A 22,397-nucleotide genomic window follows, 5' to 3' on the forward strand; every position below is an offset into this window, starting at 1 on the left:
TTCTGGCAGGAAATGCTAAGCAATTATTTTCAACTTAAATACCAGAAATACCCATCACATTCTGGAATTTCTAGAAAAACCCATCAGATTTACCTGATGACCCTGGAGACAGAGCTGAAGGTCCTGGGGAGGGATTCATGGTGCTGGTAGGCTGTGGGGGGAGGTGGCTGCCTGTGATGTATCTACTGAGCAGATTATCTAAACTACTGGAACCAGCATCTTCCAGCTGAGGAGGAAAAACAAAAACCTGAATCAGAGAGGTCTCATTCACACCTTTACTCTGTGATCACTATCTTTACTGGAATTGTTCCCTCTCCCTTCAAGGATTCAGGATATCAGCAAATATTTTTATCAGTTTCATGCAGGAATCAGGCTTTCAAACAAGTAATGTTTTTCAAAAGCTCCTAAATTGGAGTTTTTTTCCAGTCTGATCCTGGGCTGCACTTACAGGGTCACTGCAAATCTTCTGGTTCCCAGCAGCTCAGTGTGTCAGTCACACACATGGGGCTGTGTTAGTCAGGAAATACCAGGTCTCTGCAGAAGTTATTCCATAATTAAGATATTAAGGGAGGCCATAATCTTGTCTTTCCTTAACATGATGGGAAATCTCCCATTCACTTTCCAAACAGATTTTAGCACTTGTTAAACCCCAGAAAACAGGGGCCCTGTTGCTGTAACTGCCTAAACATGTTAAATGCAATAATGTGTTTGAAAGACACTGCTTTCCAAGTGGGTTTTAATGACTGTGCCAGCAGCTTGAAGGACTAACACCTCCTATCCACTAAACCCAACTAAAATCCATGACAGCTATTACATGAAAAGGTATAAAAAGAAGAGTACCTCAGAAGAATTCTGCATTTTCAGTGCACCTGGAAGTTGCATGGTAATGCTTTGTTCTAAAGCCTCAGCACTGCAGGCTGCCCACTCTGAGATGGGATTCCTCCTTCCTCACCATTCTCACATTAAAAATGACCTGCAGCCTCCTGAGAACACTGACTACCAGCCCTGAACAGTTAGGAGTTGCAAAGTTGCAGCTGGCATTCCAGCAGATCATCTGGGATGAAATTCATTTTGTTTCCTGTATGGTGACCAAATCTCCTGGGTTTTACAGGGGCATTTCAATGCAAAGGTCCAGTTCTCAGGATGAAAACACATTATTTTTGCTTTCCCTGCCTCCACGTGTACATTACATTGTGCTTTTCACTTCTCCAAATGAGCTTCAGAATCTACCTCAGCCTGTGTCCCCTCTCTGTGGGACATGGGACGTGTCCCCTCTGTGCCTCCTTCTAGGAACAGCCAAGAGAAACTCCAGGCAGCTTTAACCCTGAATAAATCACCATTCAGGGCACTCAAAATACATCACCATTAATTATTCTATCTTCCCACAAGATGGTCTTGTAGAAGAAAGGAAGTGAACACAGTACTGGGCATTAATTGAAGTCTTAATTTTACTACAGGACACATTAAATATTGATTAATCTAAAGGTTGCCAGGTGGAGCAGGTACTTCTAAGGTTTGTGCTATAGACATAAAATATTTCTTGGCACTGGCTTCTACTTCCTCATAGGTGGAAACCTTCTGGGGCAAGGTCAGGAAGAGTAACCCAAACATTCCACAGGGTGAGACCCCAGGGCTGACCAGGGCTGGGTTCTAATCCTTAACAAGCCTAAAGGGAGACATTTGATCCATGACATTGGGGTTTCAACCATCAGCTTACCTAGAGTTCTGTGGAGAGTTTGATTCATCCTCTCCACACAACTCTGTGGATGCCATGGAGTAAAATTCCCATTTTACTCCCAGGGCTTGAAGAACTTTTTGCAGTATTTTAGAGGTGAAATGAGTTTGAATTCTACAACTTTAAATGCAAATGACACCATTCCATGGTCAAGTCCTGGTACCCAACTATAGAACCAGAGAAAGGGGAGCAGCACTGACCTGGATGGGGGGATGTCTGGCAGGGAGGGCAGGTTCTCCGGGTTGGTGATGGAGAACTTTTTGCAATATTTTAGAGGTGAAATGAGTTTGAATTCTACAACTTTAAATGCAAATTACACCATTCCATGGCCAAATCCTGGCACCTAACTACAAAAGCAGAGCAGCTGAGTGAAGCAGGGCTACGGGACACATTAAATATTGATTAATCTAAAGGTTACCATGTAGAGCAGGACAGCCCTAAGAGAAAGGCTGAAGATTTTTAATTCTACAACTTTAAATGCTAATTACACCATTCCATGGCCAAATCCTGGTACCCAACTCTAGAACCAGAGAGAGGGGAGCAGCACTGACCTGGATGGGAGGGATGTCCTGCAGGGAGGGCAGGTTCTCTGGGTTGGTGATGGAGAACTTTTTGCAATATTTTAGAGGTGAAATGAGTTTGAGTTCTACAACTTTAAATGCCAATTACACCATTCCATGACAAAATCCTGGTACCCAACTACAAAACCAGTGTGAGAGGGAAGCAGCACTGACCTGGATGGGAGGGATGTCCTGCAAGGGAGGGCAGATTCTCTGGGTTGGTGATGGAGAACTTTTTGCAATATTTTAGAGATGAAATGAGTTTGAATTCCACAACTTTAAATGCAAATGACACCATTCCATGACAAAATCCTGGCAGCCAGCTCTAGAACCAGAGAAGGAGGAGCAGCACTGACCTGGATGGGGGGGATGTCTGGCAGGGAGGGCAGGTTCTCCGGGTTGGTGACGGACGGGATGAGCTCGATGGCCGACACGGACGGGCTGGTGGGGCCGCGGTTGGCGCTGGCCATGGTGGCCGTGGTGGGGCTGGTGGGGTTGATGGTGGTGTTGTGCACCGAGACCACCGGGAAGGGCCCGGCGTGGCCGGGGTTGGAGTGCTGGGGAGACACAGACACCGCGCTGGGCACGGGGCCACCGCGGCTCCCGCTGCCCTGACACAGACCTGCAGCCGAGCACAGCGAGCACAGCAGCTGCCAGCACTGAGGGCAGAGCAACTGCTCCTCTTCCTCACTCAGAAAGGAAAAAATACTTGATGTGCCTTGATTTTAAACAGACAGCACTTCTTCCACCAAGTTATTTCGTATAAACTGGTGTTTGCTTAAAGCAATTACTTCCTCCAAGGATAGCTTTAGAGTTTACATCTAATTTTTTCTTTAACTGTTTCAAGTAATATAAAGTCACTCTTGGTATTTCAGTCACATTAACATGTATTGTCAAGGATTTTTATTCTTAATGGCATGCAGAGCTCTGCATCAATGCTTCAGGTGTGAATTTAAAACCACTTCAGCAGCTGATTTAATCAAAACCCCTCAACTACATCACTTTGAACTTCACTACTCACTATTCTCTAATAAACCTCTGAATGTTCTTTTCAGCTGAATGCCACTGAAAAGTGCAAAAGGAAATGTTTTACTTCCCAGAACTAAACTGCAACACAAACATTTCATTTCATTTCCACCCCTAAGGTTTGAATTTCCTTACGTTCAGCAAAACTGTCACAGCACAGTAATGCAACATGGAAAAGAAGCAGATAAATGTGTGGAACTGTGAGCTACAGGGGGACAGATAAACACATTTACAGCTGGAGGTACCATCTACTGGAATGAAAGGCTGGCACAATGGCACAATGAAGCATGTACACAGGATATACTTGTCTTTGAAGGTGAGGTTGCATCATGGAGTATTGAGGTCCATTGTGGCGTGGGATTCCTGGAATACGAGCAGCATTCTGAGCCATTCTCATCTGATGTGCTTGGAAAGCCCCACAGTTCATGTTACCCCTCTGCATGGTCTGCATGCTGATCAACCTGGGAGGCTGCAAGGGTTTGGGTTTTTTAAAATTTGTGCTTTTAACATGGAGAAAAGAAGCCCATCTCTTTCCACAGCAGTAGTAACATAACATCAAGCAAAGCCAAGAGCTGTCACATTCAAGTATCTCAAATCTCAAGAGATTTTAGTTTATAAATCGCTTTGTAAGTTTAAATCTGACAGGGCAATTTTAAATCTCAGTGTTATGGTGAAATGAAGTGAAAGAAGGTGAAATAAGAAGACATAAAGGACTCACCTGCTGCTGCAGGACTTGGGGGCTGCTCTGCCTGGGCACAGAGGCAGAGGATGGCTGGGCCATCCTCATCTGCTGCAGCTGCTGGTGTTTCTGGGCATACACCTGCTGCTGCATGTGCTGCAGTCGAAGCTGGGCCAGATTGATCTGTCCTGGAGCTTTGTTGACGTGGTTTGTTCCTGGAGGAGTTTGCCCAACCACCACATTGGGAGTGTAACTAGGGGTTGGTTTGTTTTCAATGACCAGGTTACCTATAAAAACCCAAAGAGGCAATCAACAGTTAGATCTCATCATCCTCCAAAGGCTGATATATGTGGAATATTCAGATGTTTCTAATGCAGTTTTCTCAGAGCAATTTAAGCTTGAAAACTTAAAATTTAAGCTCTTTGTGTCTTCAATACCATACATTATAAAAGCAAAAAGAGAATTCAGACTACAAGAACTAAGTGCAAAATTAAAAATATGATCTGTGAGGGAAGAGTTAAAGAACTGGAACTGCACAGACACAAAAGCCACAACAGACAGAAATGACTTCTCTGCTTTCACAAGAAATGGACAAGATGAGAAATAAAACAGAAAAAAACCATGTTGAGCATAAAGTTTCTACGTCTAAAGAAGCAAAGCCTGGGAAGAGATATTTGAGTGTCCCACCACTGAGTGACTTCAAACAGGTTCTACAAACACAACACCAAACCCTGCTACAAGCAAGTCCTGTCTGGCTCCAATGTCATGGACCATGCTGCCTCTCCAGATAACTCCTGTCCTATTTTTATATGGAAAGGCAAAATGTTGATTTTTTAAATCAATTTGTGAATTTGTGAATCTGTACTCAATAGAATCTGCACCTCCCTTTTTATTAAGGTTGGCAGTTTCCTTTCTCCCCTAGAGAATAAATACTCTTGACTGAAGACAGGAACACCCCAACCTGGATGGTGGACTCAGAACAAAAAGTGAGTACACATAAAAACTGGTATTTTGATCAGATTTTCCATGAAATTTTTATCTAACAGAGAAGTTCACAAGCAGGTGTTAACAGATATCCCTGTATCACTGTGCTCTGCCTTCTTCCCTCATTCCAAACTGTACTTTGCAAACTCCAAGTGATTATATTTAATATACTGGAACAGGCAAAGGTCCAGTGTTTAATCCAGAGCAGCTGTGGCTGCCCCTGGATCCCTGGCAGTGCCCAAGGCCAGGCTGGACAGGGCTGGGAGCAGCCTGGGACAGTGGAAGGTGTCCCTGCCATGGCAGGGGGTGCAATGAGATGACTTTTAAGGTCCTTTTCAACCCAAACCACTCTGTGATTCTGTGATTAGGGCCATTCCTAGAACCAGTCCCAGTACAATATCCATTGTATCCTGGAAAAAATATCCATTTAGAGAAAGCTTTGTTAACAGAAAGAGCAGAGCAGATAAGGAGGATAATCAGGGCTGGATGAGTTTATGGTCAAGAGAGTTTTTGTCTCCTGTATTAACAGACACTGCACTCACTGCTGTTGGAGGAACACCCCCAATTGAAGAGAGTTTTCCCAGCACCCCAGATGACACAAGCAGGCTTTTCTCACCCAAGTTGACCACGTTCTTAGCCCAGAAGGTGGGGTCACAGTGGAAGCGGATGGCGCCGTTGGCAGCAGGGACGGGGTCGCAGCGCGCCTTCAGGATGTGCCTCAGCTGGAACGTGATCTGAGGGAAAACACAAACACCCTGCTGCTGCCAGAGAAACAAAGCACCAGAAACAAGCCTCTGTTTAGGCCAGGAAACACCAACAAGGACTGGCAGCAGCAAGTTTGGTTCATAGCCTGGGAAATTCTCCATTTGTCAGGAAAATCCCACATTGTCCAACTTCTTTACTCTGAGGACTGCAGAGCAGAACTCTTCCACCACAACAGGACTGCAATGAGCCCAGTGAAACACTGAGGTGCCTTCACAGAGCTGACCCCATTCCTTCTGCACTAACACTCCCTAAACCCTGATGGCAAAGAGTGACCTGTTGCACAATGGCTGGGCTCTGCTGGCAGATCTGAAGCTGAAGATTGGGTGCCATGATGGAGCCACATGGCAGAACTGGGTGTATCCTTTGGATTACCAACATTTGTGTCTTAAATCTCACTCTGGATATATTTGATTCCCCTGCCCCTCTGTGTTTGTGGCTCAGGACACGTTCCCAGGCTGGGAAAGTTGGTGGCAGAGTGATGGTCTATAGCAGCAGTGGTGAGCACAGCCCTGGGCTTGCAGGTGCAGAACTGGGTGTATTCATGTCAATAAAAGTGAATTACCCTTTGGTTACCAACACTTGACTCTGTGTCTTACCTCACTCTGGCTTTATTGGAACTTTTGCCCTCTCTGGACACAGGGATTGGGCCAGAACTGCCCAGCCAGGTCAGTGCAGTCACAGGAGGAGTGCCTGAGGGCACTTTGCTCTGCTGGAGAAGAGGAGCCTGAGGAATTCCTGGCCTGGAATTCCTACCAGACAATGTTTTGTGACATTTCTTGAGCTCTCAGTTTAATTATTACCTACCTGTCTCTACAAGTGTGTAACATTTCTATGCTCCACAATGTTGTGTTTTGGGAGCCTCACTGGGGGCTGCAGCTTCTCCCTCAAAGGGACAGCTCTGATCTCTGTGAGCAGGGCAGGACCTGAGGGAAGGGCTGGAGCTGTGCCAGGGGAGTTTAGGTTGGATCTTAGGGAAAGGCTCCTACCCCAGAGGGTGCTGGGCACTGCCCCAAAGCTGCCAGAGCTCCAGGAGTGTCTGGACAACACTCCAGGGATGCCCCAGTGGGATTTTTGGGGTGTCTGTGCAGGGCAGGATGATCCCTGTGGGAATCACATATCCTCTGACAGAACTCTCTCCCAGGATTTTCCTGGGAAGCTGTGAGAAAGCTCAGAGAAAAGAATGAGAAACAATTCTTATCTCCACTTGCTGCACCTGTTGTTGTGCACGTGTGCAATGTGTTATGGAGATTTGTTTACCAAATTTCTTAACTGGACACTGGATGGTGTTTGGGTTGATTGACCAATTAAGCCCAAGCTGTACTGGACTGTCCGGCAGGGGATGAGCTTCTTAAGAAGGAGAGTATAATATAGTACAATAAAGTGATTGATCAGCCTTCTGCAATCATGGAGGCAATGCTAATTATTCTCTGATTGTGGCAACCCAGGGCACACAGGGAATATTGCTCTGTCTGCTCTGGGGTGTCCTCACCCCAAGGGAGGACTTTGACCCTCACTAATGAAGAAAGTTTCCCAGACTTCAGGATAGACTGGAATCCACAAAAGTTTGCAATAGATTATAGAGAGCAGTGCAGGGGGATCACTGGGTGAAAAATTGAGGGTTTGGGGTTTTTAGTGTGTTGTGGATGGCAGCAAGATGGAGGGCACAGGGTGTTGTGCTGGGTTTCTTCTTCATGCTGCTTCTTCCTTCTTCTCCATGGGTTTGGGTGGCATTTTGTAATTGGGTGGAAAAGTCTGCACTGCAGCTCCTTGGGATCAATTACTGGGTTAAAAGGGAAAATAATCCAGGTGTCAGTTCTTAATTGGATAGTTTAGTTTTAAAAGCCCTTGCACCAAGAGATTGTTGGCCATTTTGTGCCTTCTAATGAAAAGCTGAAGAACTCTCAGTACTGAGGCTGCTTTTTACTGATAAAAAATAATCAACACCTGAGTCTGAAAATGAATTATCATTATCAATCCAGACCCAGGGAACCCAGAACTGGTACCCCCACACCTGATCAGGTTCTTGCTGCTCCCATGAGTCCCTTGCAGCTCAGGCCATCCCCTGGCAGCCCCAGGAGCCCTCACCAGGCGTTTGCTGTAGAGCAGGGCAGTGCTGCTGCCGCTGGCAATGGCCCAATTGGTGAAGTTCATCACGTGCTTCACTTGTCGTGACAGACCAGTGATGTCATTCTGCTGCTGGATCAACTTCATCTGCCTCTCCTTTGTCACATTCTGCAAAGAAACAGAGGTTTTATTACAACAAAGTCACTGTAAATTCTAAATTGTAAATCATTTATTACAACGGGGATTTTAGATGTAGGAGGAAAATGCAGACTGCTGGCAGGTTTTGGAACAAAAGGGAAATGTCCCAAGGAAATTTTAATAAATGTTAGGTAAATAAGAAAAGGCAAAGTTCATGTAATTTTGCATTATTTCTTTTACTAATGATCAAGCTACTCTATTCTTCCAGGAACATTTGATCTCCTTGCCAAATAAATGTTCCTTAACCAGGAGAAATCTATTGTGAATCATCTGATCTTAAATTTGTCATGGCAGGCTGGCCACATGCACTGAGCCAACTTCTTACAAGGGATTTCCTCTATTCAGACAAAACAGGTAATAACAAGTTAAATTTTCATGGATTTTAATAAAAGTCAGAATGCAATTATTCAGAACATGCCATCTGGAAAGGATGCTTGAACTCATGGTCTCTAAAGCTGTATAATACAATTTTAAATACCAGCATTACACCTTCATGTACAAATACAAGAGACTGCTCTGAGTGTTTCTACATGAACATTAAAAAGCTATTTGAGGGAATTATTCAATCATTCACACTTTAGCATGATGTTAAAATACAGAAATATGGCAAACAGAACATGAAAAGGAGATTTTCAGCCACTCCTGCACAATTTTGAATATGAGGGACAGACAAAACTGAAGGAGCTCTGATGAGAGGAGAAATAAGAGATTTAGAGGCAGTTTCAGTGCTGCACCACCTGCAGTCACACCAAACAAACCATTTTCAAATATTTCCCCTCAACAGGGGACTGGAAACTCAACACCATCACTGCTTTTTATTTCAAGTGTACCTCAAGGTGCTGGAGGAGAGATTTTCCCTTTTTATTGATTTCATTGATGAGGGTGAATATAGCCACCTTGATTTCCTGTTCTACTCTTTTGTTGGTTTCATTTACTTCTTTTATCCTAAAAAACAACAAAAAAAAAAGAGCAATGGATTGTCAGTCACTTTACACTTCACTGCCAAATGCAAATTTACAACTTGTTTTACTTCAAATAATATGGAAGTCCTTGTAGTTTACACACTTTATACAGAGAAAGAACCAACCACAACCACATTTGTCTGTATGGACATTTATAAATTTATATCCAAATTGTGTCACTATGAAAAATTTATATCTGATGCTTTAAACTTTTAAGATCATTTATATTAACCAGAAATCAACCCTGAATTTCTAATTCATTCCTCCCCAAGTTATTACAGACCTGTAATTAATATACAATAAAGAGATTAACATTTCACATAATGATGTGCCTGATATTAGTTTAGATTATTCTCTTGTGCTTTAACATTACTGGCTGTCAGATTTTTATACCTCTTCATCACTGCCATTTTTCCTCACTTTTAGTGCATTTTCAGCTTCTTCAGATTCAAGCAAATTATCTTGAGTTCTGGCCACAGAATTTGAAATGCAGAATTTCTTGAAATTCTGGATTGATTTGATCCTACACTGCTTTAATCTTACAAGATCCCATTGCAGCAGAATTCTTTGCCATGAGCCAACATGAAGACTTAAATTGTCTTTTCTGAAGAGTTTTTTTTGCTGCCAGATCAAGGATCTGACTCACTTTTGCTGCCAGATCAAGGACCAACACTCACTGCTGCTGAACACTGCTGGAGTCAGAGCCCTTTAAGGCACCTGGGACACACGTGGCTTTTATGTCAGCACAACCTGGTCTCCAACTCCAAAAAACACCCAACCAACCCTTCATTAAGTCCATGGCATCCACCCTTGGCTTTGGCACCCAACAATTATTCCAGCAGAGCTGTTCCCTCAACACTTTTATGCTCCACCACCACAGATGATGGTGATTTTGTACCAACACTGACAACAAAATTGTAATACCTTCATTTTTCCCATTCCCTGAAGTTTTTAGGATGATGGATTTTGTGTCCTACACACCAGCAAAGCAGTGCAATGAATTATCTCACCTGCACCAACCACTTGGCTCAGCAGAAAACTGAGATCTTGACACAACTCAATCCCAGCTGCAGAAATTCACTGAATTCACTAAAGCCAGAAACTCTTGGGCAAAAAATATCACCCATTCCTGGCCTGGAATTCCTATCAGAGAATGTTTTGTGACATTTCTTGAGCTCCAGGTTTAATTACTGCCTATGTGAGTGCCTCTTCCAGTGTGTAACATCTCCATGCTTCACAGGGGTGTTGTGTTTTGGGACCTTTCAAAGACTTCCATGGAAAATCAGCATCTAAAAATACCAATTTTCATTGTTTCCCTCTTCACACATTTGCCTCTGTCATGCTCTATGTTTTTCCTCCCTTACACTGATTTTTATTTTTAAATATAGATGGCACCACAAGGAGTTAAAAATTTACATCACAACTTCTCTTTCTATCTTGGTGCACATCCTCCTCCTGCCCTCGTACTTTCCACCCCCAGCTGATGTGTCATTTTGCAAATGACCTGAAAGCTGCAGAAGGCTCAGCAAACCACAGAGAATCAGGGTGGAATTCCCTGAGCTGCAGCAGCAGCCCAGGGGGAGCAGAGCCAGCAGGGACCACGTGTTTAATGTGACGTTGAATTTCAGCTAACCCTGGAAATCTTAAGTGAAGCTACCTAAAAAAACCCCAATCAAAACCCCACAACCAACCACAATTTCCTATTCAAATTCACACTAAGTTTTTGTTACACAGTTATCAGAGGCCTTCACATGAAATATAAAAATATATTTCAACTGTTCTGTCACCTGGAGCTAACTTAAAAGAAATTATAGGATGGGTTTTCTTACCTTTTTTATTCATTTTTTTCTCCCCATCCCCAAAATGTAATGAATGTGTCACACCTTTGGTTCTAATCAAAGCTGTCACAAAAAATATAATCTATAACTTTTATTTCTTGTAAGAACTTCCAAGAGATGCAGAATCTTGTAGGGGCAAATAAACATTATGAAAAGTAATTAAGATACAGAATTAACTCCAGTGTGTTATTCTAGCCCCACCATTCATCTTGCTGTGCCTCATTAAAAATGCAATGTAACAGCTGATCCTTTTGGGGAACTCACCTATTTTGAACTTGGGCAGCTGCAAAATTTACATAATTCTTCTTCTCAAGAAGTTTGGCCAAGAGGTTCTCAATTGCACCTTTCTGGTTCTGAAAAGCTTCTTCCAGGAACTGGTACCTTTTCAACAGGCAAGAGAAGACACTGATTACCAAGAGGTGCAACTCAGGGCTCCCAGCTCAGGGGCAAAACCATCAAATTGTGAAAGAATATGACTGAGAAAAAAGAAAACACTGAGAAAAATCAGATTCTGCACACTCTGAGCAGTGCTGATAAAGTGCTGATAAAGTCCTTTGGTACTGGCCAGGAGACTGAACCTCTGTGGGAAATTCTCAATTCCAACCACACAGGGATGCAGTGCCTCCCTTCCCAGGATCCTCAGAGTTTGATGAAGAAAATGCACCAATAGCTTAAACACAATTAAAGGATACTAAAAACAATCCCCAAAAAGATCCCAAATTCCCCAGTTTTTCAGCTGAGATGATATTGCTCATGTTTGACTGTATTAATTTAATATGAAGAAAATTTCCCTATTAAAAAAACTTCAAGTTTTTTCCACCTCTGCTGCTTCCAAGTGAAGAATATTCCCTTCCAAGCTCTTAACTAAACAGCTGCTATCAAAGGTACTTTCCATTGCTTCATCTGAAAAGAGGGTGAGTTCCAACACTGAGGGAAAATAACAGGATTAGGTGCCTTTTCCTAAAATATTGGAATTAAGAATGCCACAGAAGCAAAATGCCTCTGCTGAAAATGGCCAAGGGCAATTCAAATTAAAGCAGCTCCATGAATTTCTGATCAACTGCTCAAAATCCAGGATTCCTAACTTGCTAAGTCTTGTTTTTGGCAAGAAATAAACTTCATGCCTCTGAAATGTAATTTGTTAACAATAGGGAAAAACTTAATGTCCCAGAACACCTTGGCAATGTTTTCCCAATATTCAAATTGGCAGAAAATTGCTGCAATTAATGAAGCATTCTATAAGGTGCATTAGAAACAATTTACACCATCTTCCAAAGAAAATGAAGAAGAAATTAGTGTTGTTTTCTGTCACAATGTAGAACATTACAACCCAAAGGAAAAAATTGTCTGGATTGTCAGCAAACTCCCAGCAAGAGAGTTTTTATTTGATTGCCTCACAACCATGATAACAGGGACTCAGACAAAGAACATCACTCACAACAAAAACAACTCTACTCCTGTTAATTCAGTTGGTACCAGCAACAGACAAATCTGAACTCCAAGAGCTGAGATTCTTCATTCTCACTGTTGGAATTTTGCTTTTTCTAAGAACAGTCTGAAGTTCTTGCAGACAGACAGCAGCACGAGATTTTAGATACTAAAATACCAAAAAAAAAGGAGCATTCCTCAAGCCCAAAGACAGCAAAATTTGAAATGTTTGGGAGCTGCTGATTTTCTGAAATGATTTTCATTAAGTTCAAAATTCTATTTCCACTTGGAGGAGAAGTGAAAAATCCACATGCAGCTAAAATTTTGCTGTAGCTCTTGCTACAGCCAAAATCCTTTGCTTTTTTCCAGTATTGCACTTCCAGCTTCCCAAGTGTGTGGACTGGAAATGACCCAAATTAGAGGAATCTCAGAGCATCAGGCTGCCCAAAGATTTGTCAGCTTCTACAGAATCCCCAGCAATCCCTGCCCTGCCAGGGGTGGAACTGGATGATCTTTAAGGTCCCTTCCACCACAAATCATTCTGGAATTCTAAAACTGAGACTCTGAACAGTGGCCCATGGAGGCCAAATGCTGATTCACCCTCCTTTGGGGTAAACTATTAGGATTTCAGCTAAGAAGAAAACAGGGGATTCAAATCAATTCTTTTTCCACTTGGCATGACTCTCCACAAAATCTCAGCTGTACTTCAGGCAGACAAAGCAGTGCCTTAATCATCTGTAATTCACACCTGCACACAGAACCATATGGAAAGAATATTCTGCAAAAAAAAAAAAGCACATTAATAACAACAAATTCTCCTTCTGGAAGAGCACAGGTAAGTAGGACAAAATCCATCTGTTAATCCATCAGCAACATGCACAGAACAGATGCAAAGAAACCAAGTAGACCAAGTTAGTGAATATATCCCAGGAGAGAACCCTTTGTGAGTCATCCAGGATATTTATGCCATGAAAGAAAAGAGCAGGAATATTTGAGGGTGTTAATATTTTAATAATAATCATTTCAAAAGTAAAACTTTGCCACGGGCTGCTGTAGCAATCTGAGAATAATCACTATGCTGAGAAAAACAGAATAGTTTTTCTCAAAAAAAAAAAAAAGAAAAACAGAACTAAATTCAGTATTAGACCTTTAGAGAGAAGAGTTAAGGAAAAGCAGTGGTGCAGTGGTTGATAAATATGTATAATCCCCAGATTCTCTGTTATAACGCTGCAAAATATTTGTTCAGACATTCAAACAACTACAAGACAGAGCTGCTAAAGAGCAGGAAGTTGGAATGTGTCTTAAATTCCAAATCCTTTTCTAGCAGAGGCAAACCCAGCATTTCCTTTTACCTGGAATGAGGCAACTTTAAACCAACTAAACCCAAACCATTTTTCCCCTCTGCACCAGAAGAATATACTCATGTAAGAGGCAAAATTTAGAGTCTCCTTTACAAAATTCCCCTGTTGCACAACCAAAAATGCCCTGTCAGAAAATGGATTACCTCAGCCATGACTCACTCACTCACTTTTGCTTCTTTTACAGCACCAGGTGTTCAGGGCTGCAGGAATTTCCAATCAAGTCCTGACCACAGAGATAGCCCTGGGAACTGCCAGGCAAATGAACACCTGAATCACACCAAACCTCCTCAGCCCTTCTTGGTTTCAATCTCATCCTAGGGGACTTGACAAAGCTCAACCAACTGACCAAGCTTCCATCACTCCACACAGTTCTCTGTCACCATCATATTTTTTGAAAAATCTCTTTGCTCAGGATTTTCTCCTGGGAAGCTGAGAAGCCTCAGAGAAAAATGAAAACAATAATGATCTGATTTGGTTCTGCTGTGTTTTGCTGCTTTGGAGATTGTGTCATTAGTTTCATGTGAATTGTTTTGACTTCATGACCAATCACTTCAAGCTGTGTCAGACTCTGGAAGGAGTCACAAGTTTTTCATTATTATCTTTTAGCTTGCTGTATTTAGTATAGTTTAGTATAGCATTCTTTAATATATTATAGATCATAAAATAATAAGAACACAGAGTCAGATTCATCATTCCTCCCTTCCTTGGAGGACCCAAAAAATACCACAGTTCTCTGCAAGGGATGGCTTCAGTCCAAGCAGGAGTAAAAGCAGCAGAATTTCCAACACAAGCAGCTCCCATCAATGCCACTTCATCCTCTGAGACAGCCCAGCACAGGAGTTAAGAGAGATTTGGGAATTTTTGTACCTGTGTTCTTTGTGCTCCAGTAACTGACAGTCTCTGCATGTCAGCCTGTCACAGGTTTCACAGAAAAGTTTTAACTGCTCTTGTTTGTGGACAGGGCAGAACACAGGACGTTGACCAGATGCTCCCACGGCCTCTGTTTTTAAAAATAAACCATTTGTGCATTTTAAAATCAAATTGAGACAATCTGAAGAGCAAAACAACCTAACTGCCTTCCAGTAACAACCAAGAACTCGCAAAGGCACCTCCAGGTGTTTTCTCAGGCTGAAGTCAAGGTGAGAACATCAGGTCAGGGGATGCACTTGGTGATCTCAGAGCTCCTTCCCAACCTCCCTGACTCTGTGATTAACAGTGCCAGTGCTTAAGAGCTGTTTTCACTTCATTCATTCATTTTCCTTTATTCATTTATTCATCTTTTCTCAGGCCCTGTGAGACTGCACACAAACACCAGCACGGTGTACATGTGTTTATAAAGATTTAATTCCATATAATTTCACCTCTGAAACACTGAAGGATGGCTCAAACCTTATAAATCTTTTTTTAAAACCCTTTTTACCCCATGGATTTTCCAGTTTAGCCTTTCAAACACCTCATTTAGTCCAACACAACTGAAGTGGGGACTGCAAAGCAAATATTGCCTGTCTTAAAAGTTATTTAAACCCCCAAATAACAAATAATGGCCAAAAAATAGCTCTGAGTTTACTAAAAAATTTCTGCAGAGTGTTCTGAAGATATTTTGAGCTTAGCAAAGAGGAAAGCAGCCTTTGCAAGGTACAGCAGGTAGGGTTTAAATGAATTTCTCTCACTCTCCAATGTTTCTGAAGCTGGTTATATCATGCAAGTTATTGTAAAGAAAGAGCTGATGAACCTACAGCTGCCACTCACTGAGAGAAATTTAAAGTCTCCAGGGCACCTCTTTGTGTCTGAGAAGAAAAAAAGGCAATGAGCAGCCCTTCCCCACAATCACAATGAAATTTCTAATAGAAACTTTATTTTATAAACTTTATTTTATAAACTTTATTTTATAAACTTTATTTTATAAACTTTATACAATATTTTTATATTTTAAATTATAATGTAAAGTATTTATATATTTTATATATTTTTAAAAATCAGTTAAAATATAAAAAATATTTAGTTAGTTTAAGTAAATAGTCAGTTAACTAACTAGTTAGTTTAATAACAGTTTATTTTATAAACTTTCTGGTTTTGGAAGTCACTTTTCAGCCCCTTCCCAGCAGGTATCAAAGGGAAAGCTGAGCTGGAATGTCACACTGAGACTCACAATTTGGCATTCTTTGTAAAAACATCAGTAATTCTTTCTTGGGCCCTATAATTTGATTGAATTTAAGAGTTTCTCATCTATGAGGCTTAATACATAGAATCTTAACTGGATAATATTTCTCATTAAAAATATTCATTAAGACATAAAGAGAAGCCTCTCCAAAATGAGGTTTATTTGCCAGAGCAAATGAAATAAAATCCCTGTTAAAAGAACTTAGCTCAACAGCAAACTTCTAAAATATTATTAAACAATTTTTAGAAAGAAAAGTAGTGTTTGTTCCTTTGAAAGGATACAACAAGATAATTATGGAGATCTTAATTAATTTTAAATGAATTTAAATGAAGAGAGCAAAGTGTTGGCATCTCTCTTCCTCAATGATTGTGGAGAACCTACAAGTCTTCAAATCAGAACTTTTAACCCATCTACAAACAGAATTTTCTAATCTAAAATCCAGATACCTTGGACCTGTTTGGAGAACATTTTCCACATGACCTCAACAAGCTGTAAATGATAAAATCCAGATATCCTGGACCTGTTCTGAGATGATTTTCCACATTACCTCAATAGGCTGCAAATGATATATGATCAAAAAACAATTCAAGAATTTATTTCTAATAAGGCTGCACACCTGAACAAACCCTACACACACTTCACATATTAAATTTTGCTCACTGAGAGATTAAATCTAAAATAGATTCAAATTCTATATTTGCTCAGCAATATCAATACAAAGTAGCAGCATATATTGAAGGTAACTATATAAAATATATGGTTATATATAAATATAAATAACTATATATAAACTTATATATACATTTCTACAGGGAGAATTAGTTCTCATAACAAAATACAACAAAATGGGTAATTTCATTTCCTTGGTTAATGGATAAGATTATTAATATGCCACTGGCTCTCCAGATTGCAGCCCCTCAATTTAGTTACTTGTTGTACTAAACAAAGATTATTAAGAATGGATCTAAATCCATTCCAAATGCATTGGAATAGACTGCACAAAGTATCACTCTTATAAATTTATTTCTTCCATTATTTTTACAGCTACTCATTTTGCACAGGTAACTTTTTACTGCACTTTTCCCAAACACACAGAGCTGGTTGTTACCTCCATCACCCTGCCCCTCTTTTTGAACATTTAAAGAGAAAAAGCTCTTGGAGCAGGCAGGACAAAGTGACACCCAACACTCACCTGAGGACACATCCTCTTTTTTCCTGATCATGTGGTCCTTGGTGAACTTTACTCGCTGGTGAGCCTCGATGCAGGTCTTGCACAGCCACTCCCCACACTCCACACAGAAACCCACAGCACTGGCATTGTCCTCACAGCTGGTGCACACCTGGGGGGGACAGAAACCACAACTGTCCTGGGCAGCCCCAGAGAGCAGAAAGGGTTGGGGGGAAAAGGCACCAGAATTGTTCTGGGGAGAGCTGAGAAACCCAGAGAGCAGAGGAGGGATGGGGAAAAGGCACCAGAATTGTTCTGGGAGAGCTGACAAACCCAGAGAGAAGAGGGGAAAAGGCACCAGAATTGTTCTGGGGAGAGCTGACAGACACAGAGAGCAGAGGAGGGATGGGGAAAAGGCACCAGAATTGTTCTGGGGAGAGCTGACAGACACAGAAAGCAGAGGAGGGATGGGGAAAAGGCACCAGGATTGTTCTATGGAGCACTGACAAACCCAGAGAGCAGAGGAGGGATGGGGAAAAGGAACCAGAATTGTTCTGGAGAGACCTGACAGACCCAGAGAGCAGAAAGGGTTGGGGGGAAAAGGCACCAGAATTGTTCTGGGGAGAGCTGACAGACACAGGGAGCAGAGGAGGGGTGGGGAAAAGGCACCAGAATTGTTCTGGGGAGAGCTGACAGACACAGAGAGCAGAGGAGGGGTGGGGAAAAGGCACCAGAATTGTTCTGGGAGAGCTGACAAACCCAGAGAGCAGAGGGGAAAAGGCACCAGAATTGTTCTGGGAGAGCTGACAGACACAGAAAGCAGAGGAGGGTTGGGGAAAAGGCACCAGAATTGTTCTGGGGAGAGCTGACAGACACAGGGAGCAGAAAGGGTTGGGGAAAAGGCACCAGGATTGTTCTATGGAGCACTGACAAACCCAGAGAGTAGAGGAGGGTTGGGGAAAAGGCACCAGAATTGTTCTGGAGAGACCTGACAGACCCAGAGAACAGAGGAGGGATGGGGAAAAGGCACCAGAATTGTTCTATGGAGCACTGACAGCCCCAGGGAGCAGAAAGGGTTGGGGAAAAGGCACCAGCATTGTCCTAAGGAGAACTGACAGGACCAGAAATCAGAGGAGGGATGGGGAAAAGGCAGCAGAATTGTCCTGGGGAGCACTGGCAGGAGCAGGAATCAGAGGAGGGGTGAGGAAAGGCCACCAGCATCATCCTGGTGAGCACTGATGTCCCAGAAATCACAGCAGGGTTGGGGAAAAGGCACCAGAATCATCCTGGGGAACACTGAAAGGACCAGAGAGCAGAAAGGGTTGGGGAAATGCAGAGGAGGGGTGTGGAAAAGGCACCAGCATTGCCCAAAGGAGAACTGTCAGCCCCAGAAATCAGAGCAGGGTTGGGGAAAATGCACCAGAATCATCCTGGGGAGCTCTGACAGCACCAGAGAGCAGAAAGAATTAGGAAAAAGGCAGAGGAAGGATGGGGAAAAGGCACCAGAATTGCTCTAGGGAGCACTGACAGCCCCAGAGAGCAGAGGAGGGGTGGGGAAAAGCCACCAGCATTGTCCTGGGGAGCACTGACAGCCCTAGAGAGCAGAAAGAGATGGGGAAAAGGCAGAGGAGGGTGGGGAAAAGGCAGAGGAGGGTGGGGAAAAAACACCATAATTGTCCTGGGGAGCACTGACAGCCCCAGAGATCAGAGCAGGGTTGGGGAAAAAGCACCAGAATCACTCAGGGGAGCACTGACAGCCCCAGAGAGCAGAGCAAGGGTGGGGGAAAGGCACCCAAGGAGAAGTGGCAGCCCCAGAGAGCAGAGGCTGGGCAGGCAGGACAGTCCCTACCTGCTCTGACTTCTCGTCCGAGCTGCTGGGGCTCTCCGAGGTGTCCTTCACAAAGTAATTGTCCACCAGGTCGATCTGCCGGCACTCCTGGCGGCAGATGGGGCACCTGATCACCCCCACTGCAACACACAGCACAACACAGGCTCTCAGGGCAGAAAAACACAGCAAAACACAGCAAAACACAGCCCAACACAGGCTCTCAGTGCAGCCAAACACAGCATCCCACTGCAGCCCCACATTTCTCTTCACAGAGAAAAGCAAGGCACGATTCTTCCCAAGAATATTTCTGGGTTTCACATTCTCTGAATATCAGAGAGGAAAAACAATTCTTATCGTTTGCTGTGCCTGTGTTTGTGCAAAAGCAGAATGCAATATGGAGATTGTTTACCCAAAGTGATGGGGTTTTGTTTTCTTGGCCTGTCAGGGCCAGGTGTGTGTCTGTCACTGACAGTCACAAGACTCTGTGCAGGGTTGAGTGCTTGGCAGATTCAGTTTTAGATGTATAGAATAATATAATAAAGTAATTAATTAGCCTTCTGATATCCATAGAGTCAGATGCATCATTTTCTCTCCCCTTCATCAGGACACTCACAGCATTGCAATATCCCACAGGGCAGCAAAACTCTCACAGCAACCTGCCCAGAGCACCAAACACAAAGCACACTCCTCCTCTCACCTGGGTAAAGGATTCCAGGTTGACATTGTCATTAAAAACCAGCCAGTGCAGGTGTGGAACAGGTTTCATCCCAAAATACATTCCCTCAACTAATCCCAAAAAACCTCTACAGAAAAGGATGCCCCACATTGTTGGGGATTTCCCTAATTTTCCGAATTTCTACATCAAACCCAGTTTTTCCTACATATTTCTTCCCAAAAAAAAATCCTACCTATTCAGCAAAGTAATTTGTTGCCCCTAAACAAATATTTAATTTTTTTCCCTGTTGATTTTAGATAACAAAACCCAAGACACTTGGGGTTTTTTTAGATTAATTTTTAGAACAATCTAAGGTCCAGCCTGTCTCAAGACAAGCACTAACGGGCTGTGCCCAGATTGCTGGGGTGACTTTAGGGATGTTCCTGAACAACAAAGTGTGTCTCAGAGTTCTCCCAGGTAGCCCAGGAAGATTTTTAATATAATCTATTTCCATGAGGTCAGGGAGGCAGATGAAGCAATAAAACACCAGCATCCTGCTTTGTTATCCTTTGTAATCACTAAATTAGTTTTAAATCCTCAGCAGAGCTGCAAAGCAGTTCCTACATGAACCAAACTGACATTTAAAGATGTCTGTGAAGAGCCCCCATAAAGGTTTGAAAAGTTATTTATAACTCAGGTAGTGGCTCACACTTCACAGAAGTGTCAATGGATCTTAAATTTCTATACAATTTATTGAGAATTTAATCTTCAAGAAGCTTTCCAAGCCATTGGGTATTTTTACACACTAAAACAACTTTGAGAAGTGTAATTAAATGATGCTCAGCTCCTTTGTGGATATTCAATTAGGACAGTAGGACTCATTTCAGGGAGATTAATTACATTAGTAGTGGAGTAGCATTAATTTTTTCAAGTGCTAAAATTAATGATGGCTTCAGAACACAGGAGATTCACTGCAGAGCAGCAATAATCCAACTAAAAATTCCCTGTCTCACCAAACCACACACATCTCAAAAGCAGGATATGAAAAATAACCAGTACTGCAGCAGCCACACATCCAAGAGCTTTCACACACTGTGAAACCTTCCCCATGTGCAGAACTTTGAGGTTTTCTGATAACTGAGAGACAAAATTCTGTAGGGAACACCAGCTGAAAGCCACCCAGCAGCTGATGTGTATACACTTACAGAACAAAAATTTCAGATATTTACCATTAAAACTACTCCATCCAAACCAAACCAAACCAAACCTAAACCTGATTTTTAGTGGGTCAAACAAACAAAATATTTCAGGAAAACAACAAAACAGAAGAAGCTCAAGATCTGTAATCCCTAGACATCAGAAAAGTCAAATTCTACAGATGAAACCCCTTCCTGTAAAGCAACTTTTGGGGTGGTTTTAAAGTAGCCAAACCAATAAAAGCTTGAATAAAAGCTTTTGATCCAAGTGAGAGCCCACAGGTTGGATTCTGCCCAGGGGTAATCCAACACCCAATTTTTGCACCTCCACCTTCAAATAAAACCTGCACACAAAGTGCCCCCAGTGTTCTGCACAAACCTCAAGAGATCAAAACTCAAATTCAAGGCTTTGCCATTCCCATTTAGCACATTACACTCCTTTTTCACATCTCAATACCCTTTATTTCCAACAGCAGCTTTCCAGTAATATATGAGCCACTAAACATCTCATATCCTGGTCTTTTAATCTAATAAAAACCAAATTACTGCAGCACCATTTGTACTAGAAACCAAATGTACTGAAAAGATACAGATGTGGCTAATTTTGTAAGGCAGGAGGGAAAAGTAGAGAAAATCACACTGAAATATCATTTACATAGAAAAAAAGATTTTTAGCTGTCAAATCTTGAGATTATTTGTGGGCTAACAAAGTTTATTGCTAAAAGTTTAGTGAGAACATATTTTAGGACAAACTAAGATTTAAATGTTTATATAACCTCTGTGAAAAACAAGTTTTCACTGTCAGTTTCAATTTTTAAAAAATTTTATATGAAAAAATAAAAGTAAATACAGAAGTATCATCCTATTTATACTCCAGCAGAACTTACTATGTTGTTTTTCTGCATCAAACAAATCAAACCCATTAGTCTTGGTACAAACATTCCCACTGTAACTCTGCATTCCAAAAACATTAGCACACAGTAAAAACTACTGTTTAAAGATCAATTTTATTTTTCAAATCCCAGTTGAATCAGGATGAGACACATCCATACAAATTCTGAAGGTCAGACTGGTTTATGATCTCCCTCAAGCCTGATTATTACCCTCCACATTTCCAATATCCTCAGAGATGGCTTCATATGATTTTTTGGAGCTGTAAATTGTTGCTGCAGAGGTCAAGAGCAGCACTGAAGCAAAGAACTGAGAAAGGGGAAGTTTCTTTCAGGAAGTTCTGACCACACCACGTGAAACCCTGCACAGGGGCTGAAACCCTTTGTGCAGCAGTTCCTTTGTGCCTTACAGAACACTGTCACCAAAACCCTGCCCTCAGCATTAGCTACAGCAACACAGTTCTGCTTCAGGTCCTCAAAAAAGAACAATTCTGCACCCTACAAACTTCACCAGCTCTGGATACCAGTGCTTGCATAAAGAAACTCAGGGAGAATCATCTTTTGGACCTAAAAGACCCCAGGAAATTCTGACCTATTTTACAGGAGCTGCAGATAACAGGAATGGGCTTCCAAGCTTCTTTAGTTGGACTTTAGAGGACCAATATTGCTCATTTTTCCACTTGTTTCTATCACAAGACCTGTAACAACCATGAGCTCCAACTAAAAAATAACATTAATAATCATTAATAACACTAACAACCAAAAATACTCATTATCCCTCTCCCACAACTCCCTGCACCACATTTCCCCTTCCCTTATGTCCTATTCCAAAGTAATGATGCAGTTCAGATCAGATTCTGCTTTTGGTCCCACACTTTTGCAGAACAGCAAAAATATTT

General features: G+C 42.1%; 1 protein-coding gene across 2 annotated transcripts in view; it reads right to left on the bottom strand.

Annotated features, from left to right (window-relative positions):
- Window positions 1-22,397, bottom strand: part of TRIM33 (tripartite motif containing 33) — a gene marked incomplete at its 5' end in the record, with an annotated part of 41,636 nt that overhangs the window by 9,595 nt on the left and 9,644 nt on the right. For both annotated transcript variants that reach the window (XM_084220796.1, XM_084220795.1), the window contains 11 exons: window positions 94-226; window positions 2,652-2,852; window positions 3,626-3,790; window positions 4,040-4,287; window positions 5,601-5,718; window positions 7,835-7,981; window positions 8,842-8,956; window positions 11,076-11,192; window positions 14,468-14,600; window positions 16,954-17,101; window positions 18,779-18,897. In XM_084220796.1, the coding sequence (XP_084076922.1) occupies window positions 94-226; window positions 2,652-2,852; window positions 3,626-3,790; window positions 4,040-4,287; window positions 5,601-5,718; window positions 7,835-7,981; window positions 8,842-8,956; window positions 11,076-11,192; window positions 14,468-14,600; window positions 16,954-17,101; window positions 18,779-18,897 (1,644 nt within the window). The remainder of the gene's footprint in view (window positions 1-93; window positions 227-2,651; window positions 2,853-3,625; window positions 3,791-4,039; window positions 4,288-5,600; window positions 5,719-7,834; window positions 7,982-8,841; window positions 8,957-11,075; window positions 11,193-14,467; window positions 14,601-16,953; window positions 17,102-18,778; window positions 18,898-22,397) is intronic.

The sequence above is a fragment of the Fringilla coelebs genome, assembly GCF_963513975.1.
Source record: "Fringilla coelebs genome assembly, chromosome: 23".
Taxonomy (NCBI): domain Eukaryota; kingdom Metazoa; phylum Chordata; class Aves; order Passeriformes; family Fringillidae; genus Fringilla; species Fringilla coelebs.